Source organism: Ailuropoda melanoleuca, chromosome 13 (genome assembly GCF_002007445.2).
Source record: "Ailuropoda melanoleuca isolate Jingjing chromosome 13, ASM200744v2, whole genome shotgun sequence".
Lineage (NCBI taxonomy): Eukaryota > Metazoa > Chordata > Mammalia > Carnivora > Ursidae > Ailuropoda > Ailuropoda melanoleuca.
Window position 1 is genome coordinate 38,221,616 of NC_048230.1, and position 26,199 is coordinate 38,247,814.

A 26,199-nucleotide genomic window follows, 5' to 3' on the forward strand; every position below is an offset into this window, starting at 1 on the left:
TATGGACGCTCCCTGCGTGCAGCCAAAGTGGAGACTCGCCACTTATGGGGCTGTGGGCAGCGCCTGTGTATTTCTGCAGGCTGGCCAATCCCCACCCACCCCACGGGAACTGGTGTGTGCGCGTGCGTGTGCACGTGTGCATGCATGTGTGTATATGTGTGTGCATGTCTGTGACCCATGTTCGTGTGTGCACAGTGCCCAGGTGACGTGGAGGCAGAACCGGCAATGGTGGGCATTTTCGGTGTATTTGGCCACCTGACAGCTGCATGTGAAACCCCCACAGGCGTGAACACATGTATGGCATGCTCTCAAGCGGACGGGCATGCCCACGGCTGGCAGCAGGGCTTACCTGGGCCTCCACCAGCCAGCGAGAGATGGAGGTTTTCCCATCATAGCCTGGCCTGAACTGCAAGGTCACGGAGCGGGGGCCGATGTTGGAAATGCCCAGGTTGGTGGGGGCCCCTGGGAGTTCTGGAAAACAGGGTGGGAAAGGAGGTGCACTGAGAAGGTCCTTCCACGTGGACTAGGCCTCTGGGTGGGGGGCTCTGTGTCACCCTTTCTCTAGAGGCCCGGTAGGAGGAGCTGGGCCGAGGCTCCTCCTGCATCCGTGGCTCTTTGTGTCCAGACCAGGGGCCAGAGGCAGGGTTGGGGACTAGGAGGGCCTCCCAGGGCCACAGGGAGGCTGATCGGGTGGGGGAATAGGAGCTGGGCATGCAAGGGCTTCCCGAAAGAATCTTCCTCTCCATCTATACACACAGCCCCTTTCAGCCCTCCCAAACCCAATCATGGCTGAAGAAGATCAGAAGGAGGGCTGCGTGGAGGAGGCAGCCCCTAATTTCTGACCAGGAACCCTGGGATTCAGGATGAACAGAAAGAGGATAGATTCTGGAAGTTGGACTGTCTTGAGCTGGAATCTAACCCCACTGCTTCCATACTGTGTGTCTTTGGGCAAGTCACCTAACCTTTCTGTGCCACAGTGGTCTCGTTGGTCAAATGGCGACCTCAGGGATGTTGTGAGGACTAAATGAACCGATGTCGATAGACGTGTGTGGGTGTTATTATCAGCTGCGGATGACTGAGTCAGCTCGGGTGTCACAACCATCTCGGGAGCGGGGTGGGGGGCCAGGTTGAGGGATTCTGGCTGGGTCCCCTAAGCACAGACTACAGTCCCAGCCAGGACCATGTGGTGATCTAGTCCACCTCCCATAGATACAGATGGGGAAACTGAGGCACAGAGGGGACACTGGACTTGCTCGAGGTCGCAGAGCTTGGCAGAAGCAGGGCTGAGGTAGATCTCTGCTTGCTCTTTATACCATACCAGCTTGAAGATGATTCCCACCTTATTGTATCCCTTTCCCAACCAACACTTCCACTGGCTGGGGTCCCATTTGGACTTTCTGGGCGACAGTGAGAATTCTTCCCCTGAATCAGAGATACCATTGCTCGATGCAGAACCTGGTGTGGGATAGGGGTGGATGAGAAGGGGGGGGTCCTCTGGGGGACGAGGCTTTTCTGAGAGCCCTGGCAGGGAGCAGCACTGAGTTCACCGAGCCTCCACCCAGAGACCTGGGATCATGAGATGTAAGCCTGCTCTGGGAGAAGCTCCAGGGACCACAGGCCCAAGGCAGGGAGAGCTCTGGGGGAAGCAAGCCAGTATTCCTGAGAAAAAGGGCACCTTCTTGGTCAGGAGGACCACGAGAGGCCAGGAGTCCTGTCCTGCGAGTGGGCACGCACCTGGAGGCACCCCGGAAGAGATGGTTGACGCGGACACCTGGCCCTGGCCCTTGGCGGTCATGGCGGCCACCTCGATGGTGTAGGTGGTGAGGGCGGTGAGGCCCGTGACGCGGTACTCCAGGGTCACGTTGGGAAGGTAGTGGGTCACGCGGGTGTTGGTTCGGTTATATTCCTCCCAGGAGATCCGGTACCCTGGGGAGAGCCCCCAGAGGTGGTGTGAGCTTGGCTGTGACCCAGCACTGGCTTTGGCCCTTCTGCTCTGCTTCTCCCTTCTTCACTAGTCTGGGTCGGGAGCAATGGGGCCGAGGGAGCTGGGAACTCGTGCCTGGGGCCCCACCTGTAACTCGGGTGGGATGCCCCGGTTGGGTGGAGACTGTAGGAGGGAGCGAGTCATTATGGCGGCTGCTTGAGGCCTACGGCGGAGCACCTGGGACGTGCTACAGCACAGAGGGGCTGAGACCCTCCTCGGAGAACTTCCTAAGAACGAGCGGTCTGCTGGGAGGTTCTGGATGGACATCAGTCCACAGGATGGACTGGACAAACCTGCTTCGCCCCCTGGCTCAGAAACACCCACCTGGAACCCTTACCTGTGAGGATGCCATTCTTCTCTCCTGGCTCTTGCCAGCTGACCTTCAGCGAGGTGTCCAGGATTTCACTGAAGCTCAGGTGTCCCACAGGACCAGGCACTGTACCCCAAAAGGGCCCCCGCCCCACCCGACGCACATTAGAGCCAGAGAGAGACCACTGTCTGCAAGACAGCCCACGGAGCTCCAGGGGCACCCCGGGATGGGAGACAAGGCGGGGATCGCCCCAGAGCTGGAGCGCTCAGCCTGGCCCTTGAGTGGGTGGGTGGTGAGGGGCGCAGGGACGGCAGGGTTTGGGTGGTGCCTACCATCCTCATGGGTGCGCACCAGCTGGGGGGTGCTTCGAGGCCCGTCCCCGGGAGTGGTAAAGCACAGCACGGAGGTGAAGTACTCAGTGAACTTCTTTAGGCCGGACACGAAGCCCACGTGGATGCTGTCTTGAAAGTTGGGCCGGGCAGTCACCATGGTAACCTCCTCTTCCTGCTCCGGCTCCCAGGCAATCAGCTGGGGAGAGGCCAGCAATTCAGGCAGGGCCGCAAGAATGTTCCAGAAGAGTCCGAGCGCTCTCCCACAGGCTGGGCCAACCGACAGAGAGAGTCTAGGAGCCCAGCTCCCTAGGGTCCCTCCTCCCAGGGAAGGGATGACTGTGAGGACGCCCCCAAGCCACGCGCATCCGTCCTTCTGGGCGTTCCCTTTGGTGTGCTGGTCATCTACCCAGCAACTTACTCAGAGCGAGGCACTGGGCTGAGGGCTCTCCATGAGGGGTCTCTCGCCAGGGAGGTTTTTACCAAGATCGGCTGCATAATTTGCAGATTCAGTGCAAAATGAAAATGGAGGGTCCCCTTGTTCAAAAATGTTTTAAGAAATTCAAGGTGACGGCAGCCGAGCATTGAACAGAACAGGGTGGTGGTGGTGGGGGGTCCACTCTGAGTGTGGAGCCCGCCCTGTGGGTGACAGATGAGGGCACAGGCTCAGAGAGGCTCAGCGACTCCCACTATACCACACAGCTAGCCAGGAGCTGAGGGGTTCTGACTCCAGCACTGGGGCTCCTATAACTTTCTCCGTCTGGGCTGGGCAGGGTCTCCCTCGGAGTTTCCACATAGAGCTGCCACTTCCGCTAGTCCTTTCAACTTGTTCCAAGCTGGGATTTCAGTCTGAGACCCGACCTGGAGGCGGGGTGTCGGCGAGAAAAGCCCTGTCTGGAAACGCAGCATGGCTTTTCCCCGTCTGACTTCCGCTCCGCACGCCCCACCTGTAACACACACGCTTCCCGCCTCCCCTTCTCTTCTTGCCTCTTGAACTGTCACCTCACACTCCCGCTTTCTGGGCCCTTCATCTGTCTCCAACAATGACAGCTGGTCTCAGAGAGTTCCTCGTTCATTTGAAGTTGATTAACTAGCAATTAATGGTGAAAAGCAACACTTGATGAGTTCTAATAAGCACGGGTATTTATAGATACAAAACAATACCGCACTGATGTCTCCTGATTAACTCGCCCCTATAACAATGCTTCATCTTCTCCTTTTCGGGGCTGCATGTTTATAAAGGATGTTTGGAAATTTAATTGGTATTGTGAAAAGATAGCCTATAGCAAGTTAATTAGACACTAATTAGACCCTAAAAATACTAATCAGAAATACTAAGTGGCATTTAATAAGTATGTTAAATATCCTCCTTATTTTGGTTATCTTGTTTCAGAGCAATTCAACTGCCGAACTTCTTTGGAGTAGATTAAGAAACAAGTTTAATGTTTTAATTTAATTTAATTAATGTAAATTTGAATTAATTACGCCAATAGAATTAATTGTGTGGTGTGTTCCCCAGCATGTGCAAAATCTGGGTAAATATTATTTTATTGGGTTAGGCCAATTATAATCACTACCGTTATTGCAGGAATAAAGGACAAAGAATATCTTTACAGGTGCCTTAAAACAACATCACCGGGAATTGGCTTCAAAAAATGACCCAGAAGGGCACAGGGTGTCAGCCGTGTGGTTTTCTGAATAACGACTTCATCATTTTCGGGCTCCAGGCCCGAAGCCCAAGAGAGCAGCAGGACTGAGGCGGCTTCAAAATATTTACTCAGTGCTGTGAGCCACTTGTCATCCTCCAGCTGGGTCTGAAGAGGAGGCGTAGGGTTAAGAGGCCTCTCCCTCAGGCCAGGAAGACTACAGACTTGCCTTCCGCACCTTCTGTTCCCGGAAAGGAAGTGGGCTCGGGCAGCCCTGGGGTACATTCTGTGCTCGAGTGAACACACCGCAGGGCTACCGTCTGATGAGCTCATACTCTGCACCGGGCACTGGGATATGCCCGTCGCCGAGTAGTCCCGTTGCACCAACACAGTGAGGACTGGACGGGCATCGCTGCCCTGTGCAGTTGCCGGAAGGGAACTGAGGACTATAAAGGCTGAGGCCGGGTTGGTGCACATGGGCCTGCCGGGGGATGGCTTCAGATCTGTGAACCCCTGCCCCCCCACCTCCCGCCTCCCGAAGACCCTGCATGAAGGTGTCTGCCTCCCGAGGTACGCACAGCTGCGGGGTGAACACCAGGGTTTCTTTCTGCTGTCTGCGTGCCTGCCCTTGTCAGCCAGGCTCAGCACTGATTTACTCTATCAGGCCCTTAGTCTCAGAGCCTAAGCAGACTGGGCCATTCTGAGCATGGCTGGGGGGTGTGGGTAGCAGCACCAGATCTAGGCTCCTGGGCCAGGCAACTTGCCTTGGAAAGCAGAGGGGAGGAAGAAGAACAGAACCCAGCTCTGCTACTTACTGTGTGACCCTGGGAAAGTCACTCAGCCTCTCTGAGCCTCAGGCTATTATAGGGAACAGTGAGAGCTGCCTTGCTGGCTGCCAGGAGGAGGGGTGAAGTGATATGCCTTTTGTTTCTGGTGGAGGCCATGTGTTATGGGGATGAGAAGATCAGGGGGACGGGTACATATGGCCTGCTAGCTGCTGGAGTTAACAAAAAAAGTAGAGGAAATTCTCTCTTTCCTTCTTCTTTTGTCTTTCCCTCTCTCACTGCCTATCTCTTTGCATGTGCATGGATTCACATAGAACATTCTGGAAGGATATGCAGGACATTAACAACAGTGGTTACTAGGAGTGGGGAGAGTTTCAGGGTTGCCTGGGTGGGACAGAACCACGCAAATGAGGACCTGGAGTGGGATGGAGGATTTCTGCTACATGTTTATCTTTTTACTTTTGTTGGTTTTTTAACCATGTAACTACGTTTCCTGTTTCAAAAATTAAATTAAAAAAATTAAAAAAATAATGGAAGGATTTGGCAGTAGTAGAAAAATTATATATACATTTATCCGTTGATCCAGCAATCTCCTTTCTATGAATCTATTCCAAAGTAAAATGTGAAAAATATGGAAAGATATATGCACGAAGCTATTCACTGCAGAAATGTTTATTATAGTAAAAGGCTGGAAACAACCCAAATGTCATTGCTGGGGAGCTGACTGACCAAACTATGGGAAAGCCACAATAATTATGGGAGTCCACTACAGATGTCAAAAGGGAACCAGGAATCTCTATGTTCCTATGGAGTGATCCCCAGGATATAACACAAGTAAAGCAAGATGGAGAAAGTGTATAGAGCAGGCTGTCATTTATCGAAGGAGGGGAGGGCACACATTTATATATGTTTGCATTTGCTTCTATTAAAGAAATGAAAGGAAAAACCAAACTAAACAGAAAGAAATCAAACCTACAGGGCAGGGAAAGGACCAGAATTCAGGCTGATTTTTCTGTGAATTTACTTTGTATTTTTAACTTTGGAACCATGTAAATACGTTCCATAATTATAGAACAAAATTAAATTAAAAAATCAATCCCTAAAAATCGAAACCAAAATGAAACAAATGAACCTTACGGTGTATTGAGCTGTGGCAAGCTTACCACGGAAAGATACTATTTCAAGAGACCTTGTAGCCCAGCCAGGGGAAGTACATCCTTAGCGGGATACACCCCAGGAAAGGAAAGTGCCGTAAATAATCTGACACGATCTTCGGTCATCACCATGGTGGGATGACTGTTCTGAGACTGTTGTGGGTGTTTTGGGGATAAAGTAGGCAGGTAATTACGTTGGTGTTGTAGGAACTGAATTTTCAGTATGGCGAAAAGAGAGACAAAAGACCAGTAAGATGATTAAAGAGTTTATAGCCCTGAAATTGAGTTGGAAGTAACCGTATGTGTGTTATCTGAAAAGAAGAAGGAGGAGGAGAAGGAGAAGCATTTCCGAGCTGTTCATTAACAGAGCCTAGAAATGGCCGCCTCCTAGCGTAAGGAGCACCTCCAGTGCCTAGATTGTGGTATCTATCATTCCCGACTGGACGTAACAAGATTCCCTGAAGACACGGCTGATGCCAGGGACAGCTTGGACCACCCTTTCAGAATGCAAGGAAGCTCTCGGCCTCCCGGGGCCCTGTCAAAAGGACTCAGCAACCAAAGAGGCCAACAACAATGGGTCAATCTGGCATCAACACAAATAATAACAGCCGTGGGTTGAAACATACCAGATGTGTTAAAAATCCTTGAATACACAATAATATACCAAGAATAAAACAAAAATACGCCCCCCTCTCCCCCATCCAAACTCATCTGTCACTTTAAAAGATAATAAGGGACAATATTCATTACTCCGAGAATTGGTAAGTGATGGAAAAGGACTGAGCTTTGACCAGGCTTTTCCTAGACGAACTGGAACCTTCTAGGAACCAAAGAGTTGGTAAGGGGGAAATTCTTTTTATTGGAAAATGTTTCAGCTAATATATCAAAGAGAAATTATAATATTTGACTGTCCCCATTTTGCAACCCTATTGAAATAACAGATCACACAGGGTGGTCAATGGTCACCACACGATAGTAAGAGAGCCAGCCAGACTTTATGCCTTCTGATTTCAGTGCACAGCACCATCTAGGAAATGATATTGGGGAAAAAACACAAAAGCATCAAACCTGAATCTGATCAAGCCCCTTGTTCTAAGTTCTAATTTACTGAGAATATAGCGTTCAGAGGCATGTGTTAAATGACCCCACAGAGAGGCAATCAGCAAAATCCAGGCTGTGGAAAGTTCTACAGGGCCAATGATTAAGTTTCTTGACTAAATAAATCACAAGAAAAAAGAGAGAGAGAAAGGAGAGAGAGAATCTATAGATCAGCTGAGACCTAAAAAATACCCAACGCATTGCAGGTGTGCGGACCTCATTTGGATCCTTTAGCAAATAAAGCAACGAGTCAAAGAAATGTGAGTGCTGACTGCATATCCGATGACATCAAGGGGACTGTTGATATTTTTAGGCACGATGATGACAGTGCAGGGACTGTGGTTGCACTTGAAACAGAGGCTTTATAATACTTCTTGGCAGAAGTGTTTATGGATGAAATGATATGATGGCCTGGGATTTGCTTAACAATATTCCAGGGCAAAGGCAGAGGGTTGGGGAAGAGACCGAACACATTTGGCCACGAGCCGGTGATTGCTGAAGCTGGGATACATTAGGGTCTTCTAAAGTGATTATTGTGTCCCCTCTACTTTGGTGGATGCTTGAAAATTTTTAACAATTCAAAGGGGTTGGGGAGTCCATTCTCATTGGAGGGAACGCAAAGGCCACACGTTGCTGTTTTCTGTGACGCTGAAGGCCAAAGAAGCAAGAAACAAAATCCCTGCTTGAATCCATTTGTACTTAGGAAAAAAAAAAAAATCAAGGCATAGTTATTATTTTACAGTTAAATTATAGGACACAATTTTTCTTTTCTTTTTTTTTTTTTTAACTTTATCTACCTATTTATTTAGAGAGAGAAAGAGTGCATGAGCAGGGGGAGGGACAGAGGAGAGGAAGAGAGAGAATCCTTTAAGCAGAATCCCTGCTGATCCCATGACCCTGAGATCATGACCTGAGCTGAAATCAAGAGTTGGCTGCTTAACCGACAGAGCCACCCAGGTGCCCCTGACGCATTTTCTTTTTAATGCAAGAACAGGTGTAGACTCTGAAGTTTGAATCTGAGCTTTGCAGTTACTCTGACTTTGAACAAGTTACTTGCCTCCCATGCCTCAGTTTCCTCCTCTGTAAAATAGGATGAGAGTAAAAGACTTCCTTCTTCTGAGAGAAGAATGTGAGTCTAGCCTCAGCACCCTGCCAGGCTTGCAGAGAGCGCCCTGCCAAGTGTGAAAGTGCCCTCCTGCGCTCAAAATATCTGGGCAGTTCATTGCCGCGGATTTTTCTAAGGGACCAGCCCCTGGTGCTGGGCACCAGGCAGACCTGGAAATCAGGCGGGCTTCTGCAGCCTCCCCCTGCTCCGTCTGGGTCGTTGCCCTGATGGTTCTAGCCATTTGGCCCGCCAGAAGCTGTCTGCCTTAGACATTTGCAGCCCAGCCCCATCCTCCCCACCCCCAATTTGTGAAAGAAAACTTAGAATTGGCAGCAAGAAGCTAATTGTTCCCAGCTCAGCTCCTCAGCTCCTCCTTCCCTCCCCTGCCTCCCCCCAGAGTCCCAATTAGGAGGCTTTTCTGGCCAGCCAGCCAGCCAGCCAGCCAGCGTTCAGCTGCAGCCCCCTGCCCCAGGACAGCCCTGCTTGGCCCTGGCGCCCTGCCTTCTTGGGAGCAAGAGGGCTGTGGCAGGGCCGTACCCGGCTCTAGACCATCCCTCCTTTATTTGCAACACCAGCAGAAAATTCTCTTGGTGATTTAATCTCAGTCCCTTTCTGCCCAAGCCACCCCCTTCTCGCAGGAATAACGGTTAAGGCTGCGAGTCCTAGAAATCATCTTGGTTGTGTCCCGCATGTGCACACATAGAACAGAGCAAGTGCAGGAGCCTTCTGGAAGTGTCGGCAGTCATCACCAGATCACCAGATCCCTGGGCTCAAAGCCAAAGCCTGTGCTTTTTCTTCACGGCCCGCTTCCCAGTGGCACACCCCCCAAATGCACTGCCTCCTCTCCCACATCTGGAGGGGGCCAACCGCATCCTCCCACCTGCCCCAAGCTGCACACCCCGCGCGTGCTGTACAATCTGTCTTCTGTTCTCTTAGGGTAGGGAGCAGAGACCCAGGCGTGGGAGCAAGGTCTGGGATCTCGGAGGGGATGGCTGAGAAGCCCTAACTTGTAGCACCTTTACAATGACAACAGATTTACCACTGCCGCCCCCCACCCCCCATTACCAATACCAGCAGTACTGAATGACACCTACGACCATTACTGCTATGATAGTTGTCATGGGCTGACCTGTGTCCCCCCCAAATTCATGCGTTGAAGTCCTAACCCCCAGGGCCTCAGGATGTGACTGTATTTGGAGAGAGGGTCTTTAAAGAGGCAGTGAAGTTAAAATGAGGTCAGTAAGGTGGGCCGTAGTCCAGCGTGACTGGTGTCCTTACAAGAAGAGGAGATCGGGATGCACAAAGAGGAGGGACCACGTGTGGGCACAGGGAGAAGGGGGCACTTGCATGCCAAGGACGGAGGCCTCAGAGGGGACCAGCCCTGCCCAAACCTGGATCTCAGACTTCCAGCCTCCAGAAGTGGGAGGAAAGAGATTCTTGTTGCCGCCCAGACCGTGGCCCCTGGTTGGGGCTGCCTGATCGGATGAACACATCTCTACTGTCACTACGATCACTCGCACTCACGTATGTGTCACTGTGGTCCACGAATTACGAATGTTATCTCATTTGATCCACACGCAACCCTAAGGAGTAGGTGTTATTACCATCCTCGCTCACAAATGAGGGAATGGGAGTTTATTTGGTTTCCCGGCAGCTAAAACGGTGCATATAGGAGCGCCCAATAAACATTTATCGAAGGAGCGAGGCTCAGACAGATTGTAGGACGTGTCCAGGGAGCCAGCGAGAGGCAGAGCCAGAGCAGGATTCTAGCCCACATCTGTCAGGGTCCCAGTCCCGTGCCCTTAACTACACTCTCTGTGGGGTCAAGCACAGCCCAACGCCACGTGTGCTCTAACAGAGCCACAGCTTAGCAGGAAGAAGTGGATTCTGGATTTTTCTGAGGCCACGGCTGTGCCCAGGTGTTCCTGAGCCCAAAACAAATCTGATTTTGCTTATGACCCAGTCTCCCCAAGAAAGTTCCTCTGCACCTTGTCACAGGCTGGGTGGTGTCCAGACCCCCCCTCCCCCAGCCTGGAAGGGGCCAGAAAGAGAGCCTCCACACCCTTCACCTTGATCACGTGTCCTCTGCTTGGCTTGAACCAATGATTTCAGAAGCACAGGGGGTCCCTCACCTGCTCCCTATTCCTCGGCTTACAGCCTCCCTCACAGAATCCCCAGCCTTCCTCTTGGCACAGGGAGAGGCCTCACGTACCTTGTAGCCCTGGTTGATGCCATTGATGAACTGGGGGCTGGGGGCATTCCAGGTGAAGCGGATGGTTGTGGAGTTGGTGGCTTCTGCGTGCACGTTGCCAGGAGGGACGGTGGGGACTGGAGGAGAGCAGAGGGATGGGGTGGAGGGTGGTGCAGGGGGGAGAATCAGTCTTGCTCAGTTAAGTAGAGAAAACACAGGGATGAGGTCTGCAGACCCTGCTTTGCCCCACACCCTCCCCCCTTCGCTTTGTGGACTCGAGGCCCCCTCTTTCTCTCCATTAGTTTGGGTTTAATAACACTTGCCTGACCCATCTCACAGGGTACCAATAAACAGAAGTGATGGAGGGGAACGTGCTTGGGGAGGTTGTTACGTACAACCCTCGACGCGAGCCCTTTCACGATCCAGGTAACACGGACTCTGCGGAAGGTCCCTGTACCCCTGAAGCTTCTGCCTTCATCATGCACCCCCACAACTCCTCTGCCCCTCCATACACTCTCGTCCTACGGGGTAGCCAGGCACAGCGGGCAACAGCTCAGGACCCGGGGAAACAGGTGCCGTGGCCGAGGCGGGACTGGACAGGTGCGGGACTGGACAGGTGCGGGACCGGACAGGTGCGGGACCGACAGGCACAGGCCAGGGAGGGAGAGAGAAAAGCACCAGCTCCCCGCGGTCACGATCCCCACCCACCTCCCTGCAGTGTCCACTCGGTGACTTTGCTACTGTAGACACCCAGCCCGGCGCTGTTGTAGGCGGCCACCTCGATCTCGTAGTTGGTCCAGATGATGAGGTCCTCCAGGAGCAGGTTGTTGACGTCAGCGTCCGTGATGTTCTTAAACTGGTACCCAACAGGCAACCCGGCCAGGCAGTACCTGGGGGGAGGAAGGCAGGATGCAGCAGAACGGCACGCCAGAGTCAGCCTGCCAGGTGCGGGCCCAGGAAACCGCGTGTGACGGTGCGAATGTTCCACACCTGTGCCGTCCAATAGGACAGCCACTCGCGCGCACGGCTGCTGAGCACTTGAAATGAGGCTGGTGCAGCTGGGAATGTGTACTTTTATTTATTTTAAATTAAAGAACCACAGGTGACCAACGGCTACCTCCCCGTACAGCACAGGTCTAGAGGACTGTCTGTTCTTTTTGATGGGGTTGGACATTGGAGAGATTAGCTGACCACGGACGCTAAGAGTTTCTGGGCAGATGACGTTGGTCTCACCTTGGAGGGGTCCTTGATGGAGAGCCACGTCCCAGGGTTGGGCTCATGTTCTTTGTCCCTCCAAAGGAGTGGCTCCCTCCTTTGACAGTGACTCGCTTTAGTGGAGAGAAAAACCTTGAGCTACGTACCCTACACGTGGTAATACACAAGTGGGGTCTGTATGGGCAAAACCTAGGGGGATGGACAGCTCATAGGAGAACCACAACGCTTGCATTATTGGAAAATTAGAGGCCCCAGATGATTTTGATGTGTTACAAGACCCCACAGCAGTGGTTCTCAGAGTCTTCCCATACCTCAGAAATACCCAGAAGGCTTGCTGAAACACAGGTTGCTGGGTCCACCCCAGAGTTTCCCATGATCAGGGGTAGGACCTGAGAGTGTGCATTCAAATGGAGGCTGCTGCTGGTCTAGGGACCACCCTTTGAGGACCACTCCCCATTAGGGTTCACCAAAAACCCACAACAAAATTAATGGATCACGAAGCAGTCAAAGTCAACAATAACTCCTTCCGGATCTGGGGCATTCCAGTGCTGGGAGAGCGTACACATCCGGGAAAAGAGACATGCATTTTGCAGCCAGCCAGAATTCCGAATATTGATGGACGCTCAGTAGCTTCAATTTTATGCTAATTTGAATTTACGACACCAAATTAGTAGCACTTAATAACTGAGTTTGAGGTTACCAGTCAAGTACCCTCGGTCAAGTATAGACAAGAAAGTCTATAACTGGGCTTCTTTTTGTAGTAAGGACGAAAGGAGGTCCACTGTTTGACCAGTCCTTGGCCCAGTAGTTGGCTTCAGATGGAGTGCTCCTGGTTTCCTGGGTGGTTGGACCCTCGGATAGTTACCCGTCTCCCTGTGCCCTATCCGTTGAGCCCTGACATGTGGCCGACCTGCCCATCCACACAGCCTTGAGGACATCACACCGTGCCTCCTCTTTCCAGCATTCCCATTAGTTCCCAAGGCTCTGCCTTCTGGAAGTTCCTCTATATGTCTAACCTGAGTCCTTCCTACCAGAGCAAAGTCATTTCTTGTTGCTTGGTCCTTGTGAGATGGAGAAGGACCCACCGTGACTTGGCTGTTTTCTGATCTACTCCCGATGCTCCCCTTAGGTCAGGGCTGCCCTCCTTTCCCGAGGGGAGGGGAGGGGACACCTACCTGATGATGTAGCCCTTGAGAAGACCATTCTGGTGGCTCTCGGGAGGTGGCTGCCACTGGATCATGATGGACTGATTGGTCCGGCCGCTGGCGATGACATTCTGTGGAGGGGCTGTGGGGGGCTCCTCGGGGAGGGAGACCCTGGATATGAAAACATAAGAGTGGGTGGACCTTTCCACTCTTCGTCTTGAGGACAAATACCGGAGTCTGATGGGATACGAGGAGGCTGCTCTGCACAGTTGCTGTGTGCTTTTGGGCAAGTCACTTAACCTCTCTGAACTTGTTCCTTTATCTTTTAAAGGAGTAAAGTAAAGCTCCACTTGCCGCCTTTCTAAGACTGGTTGGGGCTCAAAGGACACCATGTATGGATGAATTCTTTTAACACACTGCGAAGCCCCAGATGTGTATGTCGTCTGTGCAGCTGAGGGACATGCCTCAGTTTCCCGGATGTCAGAGAAGTTGCTATGGGGGCTGATGACATCCTGAGGCCTCAGGTATTTCAGAAGCAGGAGTGTTAATAGTCACTTCCCAGTTGCAGGCTGGTGGTGCCATGTGATGAGGCTTCCTTTTCTGCCCAGCTGCGCCCCGGGGTGGGGCAGGGCAGGCTGGGTAAGGCTGGGGAGGCATGTTGGGCGGGGGGGAGGGGCAGGGGGTGTGCATCACCCGCTTCCAGAAGCGAGCGTCACTGGATTTCTTTCTCTGGCCTTGCTAGGGGACGCAGTGTTCCATTCCGGTGTATTGTTTGCCTAACTGACATGCATCCGTTAAAACCAGAAGTTAATTATTTTTGATGGATGTCTCTCCCTTTCAGTTTATTTTTGTTTTTGCTTTCTGACGGATAGCTTTCCAAAATGTACTGCACACTCCCATGTCTTTGTAAAGCCGGCGAGCGAGGGTGATTTAACCTTTTTCTTCGTGACTTGGGGCTATTAGTGTGAAGATTCATCAGGAAGATGAATCGGGGCTTGAAGTGAAGCCCAAAGACCTGGAGAAAGTGGAGGGGGGTTTTCCCTACACTTGGAGGCTTTCTGCTCTTGGGATTTGTAGTTCTGAAGGGCTGGGGCCGCGTCCACTCTGTTCCCTGCACCCCTGCTGGTCTACCCACGACCTGGCACATAGTAGGTGTTCGACAAACAGCAAGGGAATAAATCCTGTTGTTGCCCTCCCTGCCACCTCACTTTCCTGTTCTGGTGTCATGACCCCTGTGGCATCCCCCTTGTGAGAGCCGAACGACCTCACTGGAACCGTGGCAGAACCAAATGATCGATTTAAGCCAGAGGTCTGCATACACACACCTAAGAGAATCTTTTAAAGAGCCAAGTACATTCTTGGTTCCTTTGTAAAAATATCAGTTGACTGTATATGTGAGTGTTTATTTCTGGGCTCTCTATTCTGTTCCATTGGTCTAAGTGTCTATTTTTATGCCAGGATCACGCTGTTTTGATTACTACAGCTTTCGAGTATAGTGTGAAATCAGGAAATGTGATGCCTCCAGCCCTGCTTTTTCTCAGGAGCACTTGGCTACTCAAGGTCTTTTGGGGCTCTGTACACATTTAAGGATTTTTTTCCCCCTAAATCTGTGAAAAATGCCATTGGGATTTTCATGGAGATTGCACTGAATTTACACATGGCTTTGGGTTAACATGGACATTTTAATAATAGTAATTCTTCTCAGCGGGGAAAAGACAGTCTCTTCAATACCTGATGTTGGGAAAACTGGACAGCCACATGCAGAAGAATGAAACTGGACCCCTATCTTACACCACTCACAAAAATGAACTCAAAATGGATTAAAGACTAAAACGCAGGACCCTAAATCATAAAACTCCTAGAAGAAAACATAAGGAAAAGCTCTTTGATGTTGGTCTAGGCAGTGATTTCCTGGATAGGACACCAAAAGCACAAGGAACAAAAGCAAAAATAAGTAAGTGGGACCACAGCAAACTGAAAAGCTCCTGCACAGCAAAAGAAACACTCCACAAAATGGAAAGCCAACACATGGAATGGGGGAAAACATCTGCAAACCCCTTATCTGGTAAGGGACTAATATTCAAAATACATAAAGAACACATACAACCCAATAGCAAAAAAAGAAAAACAACCCAGTTTAAAAATGGGCAGAAGCTCTGCAACGGCATTTTCCCCATGAAGACGCACAGATGACCAACAGGTATGTGAAAAGGAGCTCAGCATGACTCATCATCAGGGAAAGGCAAATGAAAGCCATGATGAGATATCCCCTCACACCTGTTCGAATGGCCATCATCAAAAAGACAAGAGATAACAGATGTTGGTGAGGATGTGGAGAGAAGGAACCCCAGGGCACTGGGGGTGGGCATGCAAACTGGTGTAGCCACTGTGGAAAACAGTACGGCAGTCCCAAAGAAAATTAAAAATAGAACTACCGTAGGATCCAGCTATCCCATTTCCGGGTATTTATCCATCCAAAGGAAATGAAAATAGGATCTCGAAGAGATATCTCCACCCCCATGTTCATTGCAGCATTAGTCACGGCAGCCAAGACATGGAAACACCCGAAGTCTCTGTCCGTGGATGAGTGGATTGGGAAGATGTGGTCTATGTATACAGTGGAATGGTATTCAGCCACGAGAAGAAGGAAATCCTGCCATTTGTGACAACATGATGGACCTTGAGGACATGATGCTAAGCGAGATAAAGTCAGATGGAGAAAGATAAGTCCTGTATGATTTCAGTTATATGTGAAATCTAAAAAAACCGAACTTAAGAGAACCAGAGAGGAGAGTGGTAGTTACTAAGGGCCGGTGGGTGGGGGAAATGGGGAGATATTGGTTGAGGGCACAAATGTTCAGTAATAAGATTAGTAAGTTCTGGGAATCCGAATAGAGCACGGTGATTGTAGCTAATAATACCGTATCATATACTTAAAAATTGCTCAGAAAATAGATCTTAAATGTTCTCGCCACAAAAAAGAAACGATAATTTTATGTTACCAACACTAGGGCGGTAATCCTAGTGCACTGAGTGTATCAAATCAGCACATTCTCCACCTTAAACTCACACCATGCTATGTGTTAATTGTATCTCAATAAATCTGAAAGAAGAAGAAGAAACCTAAAAAGGGAAAGAGGAGCACACAGCTTGGGTGCATGGGATTTGCGTCGCTATCATTCTGACCTTTCATCCTACAGGGCTGAGGTGGCCAGAATGGCCTCCTACATAAGTGGGTCTTACCGGGTGATGTTTGAAAATGGAGGACCCTCTGTTTTCACTTAATTTTTCATTTTGTAAAATCTTTGTTGAAAGCTTAATAGGACCTGACATCGTGCAAGTCACTGCATACAGAGACCCGTGTGGGTCCCGTGGCACACTTACTCCTCGGGTCCACGTGACAGTGATGGCGCCCGTGAGGAGCTAGACCGGAAATGAGGTAGTCTTTGAACGTGCCCGGCTCCCAGTGAGAGGGACCACTAACCCTGGTGGGTGCTTATCCCACAACAGGCACTGCTCACAGTGCCTCCCATGTCACCTCCTGTCATCCTTGTGGCGTCCCTGTGAGGAGGAGTGAGTAACGCTGCCCCATTCTACAGACGCAGACACTGAAGCCCACAGGGCCAGGGAGGTGGCGGCCAGGGTCTGCGCACAGCCAGCCCCACGCTGCCACATGGGACTCAGCCCCTCCCTCTGATGGAGTCACCCACACCCCTTCTGGAAGAACACCTGCTCCCCTCACCTCTCCGTGTCCTTGCTGAACTGTCCCTTCCCCACGTCGTTGACTGCACAAAGGCGGAACTGGTAGGAGCGCGCGGGCACCAAGCCCTTGACCATCACTGACGTAGCCTCAGGGTCCACACTGGCCAGGAGCACTGTCCAGGGGGCATCTACGAGGACAGAGGGTAGAGGCGGAGGTGGACATCCCGGGAGGCCACGCTCCTTGCCCCCATTCCAGCAGGGGCCCAGCCCAGTTTGGGCCAGCAGAGGAGAGCCTCCCCCACTTGGTCCAGTAGAGGCTGGTCACGTCATTTTTCTGGGTCCCCTTAGTCCAACTGTCCAAGGCGGGTGGAGCACCCTGGGGAGGAAGCAAGGGCTCGCGGGAACTGAAATGCACATGTCTTTTCCAGTTTTTATTTTTTTCCCCTCAAATTGATGAGCTCCAGGCAAACTGTATTTAAAACACCATTCAAACGAGGCCTGCTAATTTTGGAGTTCACAGCTTGGGGTCTCGGAGGATAAAAAGCAAAAAATCGCCACCGCTGGGAGGCTCTGGAGTGGCAGGCCTGAGCCCCGCCCCTCACACGCGCCATCGTGTGCAACTGTCACAATGACCGGGGTGGGGGGGACACATGCCAATGCTCATTTTGCAGGGAAGCTGGGGTTTCCAGAAGGTTTGCTCAAATGCACGAAACTGGGAAGCCGGGGAGCTGGAGCCTGGCCCCAGGCCAACTCCCAGAGTCTGTGCTCCCAGCTGGCTGGGGCGGGGAGGCTTACTGTTCTCCGACATCTCCAAGACGTAGCGGAGCAGGGGGCTGTTGCCATCGAAGGGCTTGGCCCACGTCAGGTTGATGGCCCGCCTCTCCGCGGTGCTGAGGGTCGCCACGGGGTGCTCGGGGGCGTGAGGCAGCTGCCTGGAGGAGAGAGATGCGGTGGGGCCACCTGTGAGGCCTGCAGTCAGGGACACACGCGTGCCCAGGGCTCAGACGGAACGTCACGATACCTGTGCTCAGCCATAGCTCGGCCTTCAGGCCATCTACCTGGAGGCTCTTCTCTCTGGCTTGGGGGCCCCCTGTACAAAGCCATACCTAGACTCCCCTGCTCTTAACAGGGCTTAACTGAGCTGGGGGGAAGGCCTTGGAGGAGGCTTGGGTGTGTTCCCAGAGGGGAGCAGACCCAGGTCACACGTGGCCCCGGGCACCCGCCAACGTAAGTCTCCCACTGCTGCCTGTACCCCCTTTGCTGGGGGGGTGCCCTCACCTGACACGCAGGTGGGCACTGCGAGAGTCATTGCCTCCGGCGGACAGTACCCGACAGGTGTACGTGCCGATGTCCCCCGACCACGTCTGCGAGATGTGCAGGGAGCCGTTTTTGTCGAGACGGATGCGGGGGTTGTTCTCGGTGCCCAGGGTGGCCCCATCCTTCTCCCAGACGTACCTAAGTGTAAGAAGCAGCAGTCAGTAAAGAGAGTTCGGGAAGTAGGGGGCGCTGCTGGGTCTGGAGGAGAGCCCCAGAGGCGGCAGGGCACTCCCCAGGAGACATGGGCCACCAGGGCTGATCCTGGGCATGGCAGGGGGGGCACCCACGCCGCCTGCAGCCCTCCGTCCCTGTCGCAGGGTGCTCTGTCCGGGAGGGTTAGCACACGAAGCCCTTATATTGCCACTTCAGGTCTAGGTCAGAGCTGTGTTGCTTTTGGCCAGAAGCCACGGCCAAGCAGCCAGCACCAAAGAGCCGAAAGAGTCGGCGAAAGGTAATCTTCCGAAGAGGTTAAAAGATTACAGCTGGAAAAAGAATGAAAGTTTCCGCACAGACTACATTTTGGAATTAGTTTTATGAGGGGAATCATGAGATCAATGCATCACTGTGCCAAATTGACTTTAGTGTCCAAAAAATCACTTTAGGTTCCGTCAGTCAGTACAAAGGGGGACTTGAGAAATTACACACATGCACGTGCCTGACAATAAGACATATCTCCTCTGGAATGATCCTGGAGGAAATACAACTATTACTGTCACCCACGTAACGTGGGGTGCCAGCTCCGGGGAGCACGCCATGCTGATGCCCCCTGCCCCGGGCAAGGTCAGCCAGGGCGCCGGGAGCCAGGGCAGGGAGCAGGAGAGAGGCCGAACGGCTCTGCACACGACCCGTCCCTCGCTCAGCTGGGGACTATGTGGCCTGAGCCACGAGGTGTTAGAACTATTTGTGTCAGAAAATCTAAGACTGTTAGGGAGGATGGGCCTGTAATATTTTTAAGCTAAGTTAAAAAAAATCAGAAAATTGCAACTACAAATAGGAAAAAAAAATGTAGGGCAAGAGAACTAAAAAGCTTTCCCATCACGGGTAACCAGGAGTACCATCTGAACATCTCCCTTCCAGACTTTTCTCCCCTGCTCCAAGGGGCATCGTACCACAGTGCTGCTCTGTTCCGGATTCAGACTCCCTGGTCCAGTGCTGCCTTGGCCACTTAGCAACTTTGTGATCCTGGGTATGTTTGTTCAGTCTCCCTGTGCCTTTGTTTCCTCATTTGTGGTACAAGGAAAAATAATACCACCCACCTGCTAGGGTTGCTATAAGGATCATGTGAGTTCATATAAAATGCTTCCGGTAGAAGTTAGTCATCATTTTGTACTTTGACTGTTACAGCACATGAAGGTAAACAATGGCCATCCATCCTGATTCAAAGCTGCTCTTCCCACCCAACAAAGTATCATAAACTCCTTGTTTTTTTTTTAAAGATTTTATTTATTTATTTATTTGCTTATTTAATTTATTTATTTTTAAAGATTTTATTTATTTATTCGACAGAGATAGAGACAGCCAGCGAGAGAGGGAACACAAGCAAGGGGAGTGGGAGAGGAAGAAGCAGGCTCATAGCGGAAGAGCCTGACGTGGGGCTCGATCCCATAACGCCGGGATCACGCCCTGAGCTGAAGGCAGACGCTTAACCGCTGTGCCACCCAGATGCCCCAAAGATTTTATTTATTTATTCGACAGAGATAGAGACAGCCAGCGAGAGAGGGACACAAGCAGGGGGAGTGGGAGAGGAAGAAGCAGGCTCATAGCGGAGGAGCCTGATATGGGGCGCGATCCCATAACGCCGGGATCATGCCCTGAGCCGAAGGCAGACGCTTAACCGCCGTGCCACCCAGGCGCCCCTCATAAACTCCTTGTAATGGGACACTTCCACGCCCTGGTTTTTATCGGCTCACAGTGCGTCACATACCGTCGCTCTGGGACTGCTCCTGCCAGGCTGGGCGGCCGGGGCAGCTCCTTGTTTTCTGATATTATAGTTAATGCTGCGAGGAACATCCTTGCAGCATATTTTCATACATTCCAAATCACTTCCTCGAGGATAAATTCTCAGCAGTGAAATTGCTGAGTTAAATTTTAAGGCTTTTTATGTACATTTACAAATTGTCAGAAGTAATCACCTTCAATTCATCTCCATGGCTAGAAAACAATCATCTTTGCCAGCGCGGAGGGCATGCGTAGAATTCTACTTAAAAGCAAATCTAGGTGCAGAGAGCAATTCCTGCTTAAGAAACAGCCCATGGCAAGCAGACATTCTTTGCCCCAGGACGTGGTGTTTGAGGAAGGGTGTATCAGCACCTGTGGAGCATTCGCACCCAAACAGCTAAGCCTGAATCTAACCAGTAACTTGAATCGAATTAGAAATACAAGGGATAGAAGAGCAAGCGTACCGCACCAGAAAAAGTAGCTAGCCAAACCCAGGATGTGAGGTCTTCTACAGTAGGGGGTCAGCAAACTGCGGCCCCCTGTCTGTTTGTGTAAATAAAGTTTTATTGGAACACAGACATGCCCATTTGTTTGCACACTGCTTGTGACTGCTTTTGCACAGCAAAGCAGACTTGGAGAGCTGTGACAAAAGCTATCTAGCCCCCAAAGCCTAAAATATTTACTCTGTCCCTTTATAAAAAAAAGTTAGCTGGACCGCTGTCCTATGGAACCTGGTTTCTCCCACTAATTAATCGCAAACAAAGCAGCAATGAAACCAAAAATGAAAAGGAGGGGGAGGGGACCGTGTGGAACTAAGGAGACACACCAACCAAATGCCACGTGTGGACCTTGTTTGGGCTCTGAGTTAAACCAACTAACTTTTAAAAGGACATCTTTCAGACAGTCAGGGATGCTGTAATATGGTATTAGCAGACATCAAGGGATGGTTCATTGTGTTCCGTGTGACAGGGACATGGTTGTTATGTTTAAAGAAAAGTCCTTTTAAGTAAGAAATGCACATTGACATATTTGAAGGTGAAATGACATGCTTGAGATTTGCTTTTAAAATACTACAGTAAAAAATAAAGTGTCTGTGTGCGTGTGTGGTCGGGGGATGGGTAGGAGGAACCAGCTAAGCCAAATGTTGACAATCACTGAGTCCAAGAGATGGGTACCTAACCAAAGATACCAATGTAGTGATCCAAAGGGGCACCTGCACCCCAATGTTTATAGCAGCAATGTTCCCAAGAGCCAAACTGTGGAAAGAGATCAGATGCCCATTGACAGATGAATGGATAAAGAAGATGTGGGGTATATACACGATGGAATAGTACACAGCCATCCAAAAATGAAATCTTGCCATTTGCACTGATGTGGATGGAACTAGAGGGTATTATGCTAAGCGAGGAAATAAGTCAATCAGAGAAAGACAATTATCATATGATTTCACTCATATGTGGAACTTTAGAAATCAAACAGAGGAGCATAGGGGAAGGGAGGGAAAAATAGAACAAGATGAAGTCAGGGAGGGAGACAAACCATTAGAGACTCTTAATCATAGGAAACAATCTGAGGGTTGCTGGAGGGGACGTAAGTGGGGGGGATGGAGTAACTGGGTGATGGACATTAAGGAGGGCATGTGACGTAATGAGCACTGGGTGTTATATACAACTGATGAATCACTGAACTCTACCTCTGAAACTAATAATACACTATATGTTAATTACTTGAATTTAAGTAAAAAAATAAAAATGAAAAAAAAAGAGATGGGTACGTAAGGCTTAATGATCTGGGTCTCTCTGCGCTATGCTTGAAAATTTCCACAGTAGAAAGTTAAAAAAAAAAACAAAAAGTAGAAAGAAAGAAACAACTCATGAGTCCATTTAATTCAGGGTAGAAATTTTCCAAAATCATCTGTAATTATATAGCTGGCTATTAAACAATTTTGATGAGCAATTTTCAGGCCGCCTTTCAGCTTTAAATAATATTAGATAGTCCTTAGGAAATCAAAGAAGTATAAAAATATTTAGTTACAAGGACATTCATCAGGATGTTTCCTTTTTTTTTTTAAAAAGTAGGCTCCATGCCCAGCATGGAGCCCAACACGGGGCTCAAACCCACGACCCTGAGATCAAGACCTGAGGTGAGATCAAGAGTCAGATGCCCAGTTGGGCCACCCAGGCACCCCGTAATGTTTCTTAATATTAGAAAAAAATTGAGAAACCATCCAAATATCCAACATTAGGGAACTGGTAACAGAAATTACATTACATCCACACAATGGATGAGTGAATAACATATAATGAAGTTTATGCAAGAATATTTATCGACAGGGGAAGAGATTCACAATGGGTTCTTAAGGGAAAAAGCAGACACAGAAACTGTGTTTCTAGGTGTTTTATAAATGACACTCTAATATTATTATTTCTAATTGAGAGAAACAGATAAACCTATTTTTCTTCTTTTTCTCTCTCTCCCTCCCTCCCCATTTTTTGGGGGGCTTATCTGCATTTTCTGTACTTTCCTCCTGAAAAGGATATCTATAAGCTGTATAATAAAAAAAAAGCCAATGGAAATATTGATTAGTATTGATAGTGGACACAAGTGGACTGCTCAGAGTTAGTGTAGATCTGGGCTCAGATACCAAACAGAAGAGTTTCTCCTAAGGCAGTTCTGTAAGATTTCTGGGATGGCAACCCGCACCTGCTCAGGCTATGACCCTGGACCCTGGCTTGATTTTGAGGACGGCACAGAGCACAGAATTAAGTGGCCATCACTTTAATTTGACTGGGTTGCTTGCTGGGTCATTTTTAGCCTGTCTGGTCAGGGAACTCCCAGTGTGTTCCCTAAAGCTCCAACAGGATTTTCAAGTCCAAGGGAGGGGTGGGAGATATGGGGGTGGCTTTGGCCATAGACTGACAATTTGGGGGCCTAGAGGACCAATTCTGTTCTCTCTCCCCATCAAGAAAAGATTGCCCTAGATTGGGAGTTCCATTCTCAGGCGAACACCCCTCAGTGAACTGGAATAGCGTTTTCCCATCTGTGGGTCCCTAGGGGTCCTTGGGCAGCTATATTGCAAGAAGTCCCTGAATCCCTTTGTTCATTAAGAATTGTCTAGAGAATGAATAAAACGTGCAGTATTTTCCAAATGCTAGCTGGATAATATTTTAATAACTAAAACACCAATTTATTTTAACTTGTTGCTGAATTAATGTAGCTTTTTATTATTATAAAGTTTTCAATTAATAGGTGCTGAAATCATAACTACCACTTATGTGTGGGTCTGAGACCCACAGCGGTATTCTCTGGTGGTGGGGGAGGTATGGGGAGTTCTCTTGGAGAACAGTTTTATAGTTGACATTTTTTGGGACAAAATTTAATAATCCCAGGAATAAGTGTATTCTGTTTCTTGTGTTGACAATATTTTAACGAGCCTTGTGATTTCAAGGCTCCTGCTTGCTGGCAACACGTGATGACTGTCCTAAAGGGTCAATGTTTAATGTTCAAGGAGGTGTTTCTCAAACTGGGGGCCCGCAATGGATTCTCTGAGAATGGGTGTGGGTTGAAAAGTCTAGCACCCCTTATGCCCACCCTGGCTTCCGGGGGCCCATTCTGTGCGGTGGCATAGGCTGTCATATGCCTAATGGCCACCAGATGGCGCCGCAGGACGCAGCTGCCTCCAGAGTGGTGGGGGCCAAGCCTCCCAAGTGGCATCAGCGCCCAGCCCCTTCCAGCCTTGATGCCAGTTGCTTTGGCAGTGATATTGGCCATAAAACACAGAAGCAACATGGAGGGAATATTTGTTTCTAAAGAAGCAGTTAATTTTTTTCACTCGGCATCCCGGAGCTCAAGGGAGAGCCCCGAAGGGACAATTTCCTCCTGGTCTTAGTTCCCGAAGCCCTTCCTGGGGTTAGTCCAGGTGTCCGCAGCCCATCCTTGGGATCTGGCCTTTACACCCTGCTTGGCTGCTGCTGTCCTGTCTCCAGTGGCTTCCCCGGGGCGGGGGGATCGGGGACCTGGTTCCCTTCAAGCCAAGTAGCTCACCAAGGTCCTGGCTCCCAGGGTGGGTGGTGGGGTGGCCCCATTTTGGGGTGCTTTCCTCTCACATGTGTCTCCTGCCCTGGCCTACTTCTGCTCCCACGCCTGTTTACCCAGATCCATCTGCCGTCCACACGGTGGGCAGAGGGTCTAAGATTTGGGTCTGAGATTGTGCTAGAATGGGGTCCTGTCTCATGGCTAGAACAACTCAGCGTCTCCACATGTCACCAACCAAAATGCCTCTTTCTTCTCCCCTCCTCCCTCCTGCATCCCTCCATCCTCCATATTGCCCCCACCCCCAACATGGCCCAATTCAGTTCAAGCTAGCTCAGCCCCGCACCAGCTCTGCAGGTGGTCCCCTCAAGGCCCCACAGCGACACTTACCTCCTTGGTGTCAACACTCGCCCAGCTATCCCTAAAGCTGCCCTCCCCTTTTGCCTCCATGGGGCCACAGCAGAGGGAGTACCTGACGGTCACTCGGGGGTCGTGGGTCACTCCGCACACCATGGAGGCCTGGGTACCCTTGATGACACTCTGGTCCTGGGGAGGCTTGGTGATGCGGGTCCGGGCTGAAAGACAGCAGGGAGACAGGATGCTGAGAAGGGGAGCAGATGCAGAGTAACAGGTGAGATGCAGGTGTGGGAAAGGCGTCTTCAGGTGACCCGGGCCCGTGTGGCTGAATTCTATGGGCAGGTGAAGGCAGACCCAGCATGTGGACGGCTCTACTGTGGTGGCTGACCCAGAACGGTAACAAGAACAGTGTGCCTCCATGGTACTTGCGTTCTTGGAAGCCACGTTCAGAGTGGGGACTCATTTAATCTTCCCCCAGGAAACCCTTGGGAGGGATGAAGAAATGGAAATTGGAGAATGATCAGCACATGAGTGGTCCAGCCAGGGTAAAAATAGGATCGTCTGATTCCCGGTCTGCTGCCTCGCATGCCAGCCCACGGGGGGCCCACGGGCATGTCTATCTTGGGTGCGGATCCCAAGCGGTGCAATCTGATGATGCAAGGGGCTTGAGAAGTTTCCGGAAAGCGGGGCTCAGCCCCCTATAGTCCAGGGTCAAGTCTGGCCAGTAGCCTGTCTGGGTAACACAGTGGAACACAGCCTTGTCTGTTGGCTGACGTATTATCTACGGCTGCTTTCTTGATGAAACAGACAAGTCAGTCGAGGAGTTGGGACGGACGCCGTCTAGCCCATAAAGCCCAAAATAGTTCCTATATGGCCCTTCACGTGGCACCGTCTGCAGAACCCTGGCCTTCCCGGTCCCTCTCCTCTGGATTCATCTGTCCCTGTCCTTCTTACAAGACGCACCCTGGTGAGACAGCCGTGCAACGAGGAGGTGCTGGCGGTGAGAGCCCGTGCTCAGTACACACGCGTGCACGGACGTGTGAAGCGTTCCCACTCCGCACACTCACCCCACACAACCAGGTCAGCCGAGGCTTCATCGACCCCCCGCGAGTTGGTGGCCAAGCAGGTGTAGGTGCCGGCATCGGAGATGTGTGTTGGGCTGACAAGCAGGCTCCCCGACTCGAGCAGCGTGAAGCGAGGCAGCTGGACGGAGCCGCTGGCCAGGATGCGTTCCCCTGAAGGCGACACGGGGTGGGCTTGGGGTGGGCTCAGGTGGAGGCATGCAGCCCCCTGCTCTCTGGGACCTCGCATCTCCCGTTTCCTGGTGGCTCTGGGCAGGTGCCCTCAGGCAGACCCCCAGCTTTAGAAATGCTGGGAGGGCCGGGGCGGTGGGGGCCGGCCGGGCTTGGGGCTGAGGCCCAGGTAGGTTTCCGACACGGTGACGGGCACAAGGACACCCGGTCACAGAGCCCAGGTCCCCTGGCGTCTCTCCACCCACTACGCTGTCTGCCCTTCACCAGGGAAGGCCAGGGACTGTCTCCTGATGCAGCCAGGCACAGCTCTTGGAGACAGCTGGTACCCGGGCCGGGGGAGGGGGCAGACAGCTCTGACAAGGTGGTGACGGGCATCCTGCCGCAGGATGCTTTCGGAGAGTCACCTTCAGGAGAGCAGAAGAAAGTGATGGGTGGGAGCAGCCAGGAGCGGGGGCAGGGCGGACAGGGACGGCGGGGGGGGCAGCCCTCCGTCTGCGGTGGACCCAGGCAGGCCTGGTGCCTGGGAGTGGGTTGTGGGGATCTGTTCTGTGCGGGAGCCTGACAGTGCAGGTTTTGGAGACTGTATCTATTTTACTCTATTTTTAGAAAATTTTTGTTTATTTATTTGGGGGGGGCAG

At 51.1% G+C, this 26,199-nt stretch overlaps 1 protein-coding gene across 1 annotated transcript in view; it reads right to left on the reverse strand.

The window, feature by feature from the left end:
• The window catches only part of SDK2 (sidekick cell adhesion molecule 2), a 136,930-nt gene that overhangs the window by 51,686 nt on the left and 59,045 nt on the right, over positions 1-26,199 (reverse strand). Inside the window, exons 11-22 of the mRNA XM_034640716.1 lie at positions 25,376-25,543; positions 24,424-24,526; positions 17,943-18,119; positions 17,460-17,596; positions 16,705-16,852; positions 12,993-13,133; positions 11,311-11,492; positions 10,624-10,739; positions 2,627-2,822; positions 2,322-2,420; positions 1,735-1,926; positions 350-471 (exon numbers count right to left, since the gene is read on the reverse strand). Of these exons, the coding sequence (XP_034496607.1) occupies positions 350-471; positions 1,735-1,926; positions 2,322-2,420; positions 2,627-2,822; positions 10,624-10,739; positions 11,311-11,492; positions 12,993-13,133; positions 16,705-16,852; positions 17,460-17,596; positions 17,943-18,119; positions 24,424-24,526; positions 25,376-25,543 (1,781 nt within the window). The remainder of the gene's footprint in view (positions 1-349; positions 472-1,734; positions 1,927-2,321; positions 2,421-2,626; positions 2,823-10,623; positions 10,740-11,310; positions 11,493-12,992; positions 13,134-16,704; positions 16,853-17,459; positions 17,597-17,942; positions 18,120-24,423; positions 24,527-25,375; positions 25,544-26,199) is intronic.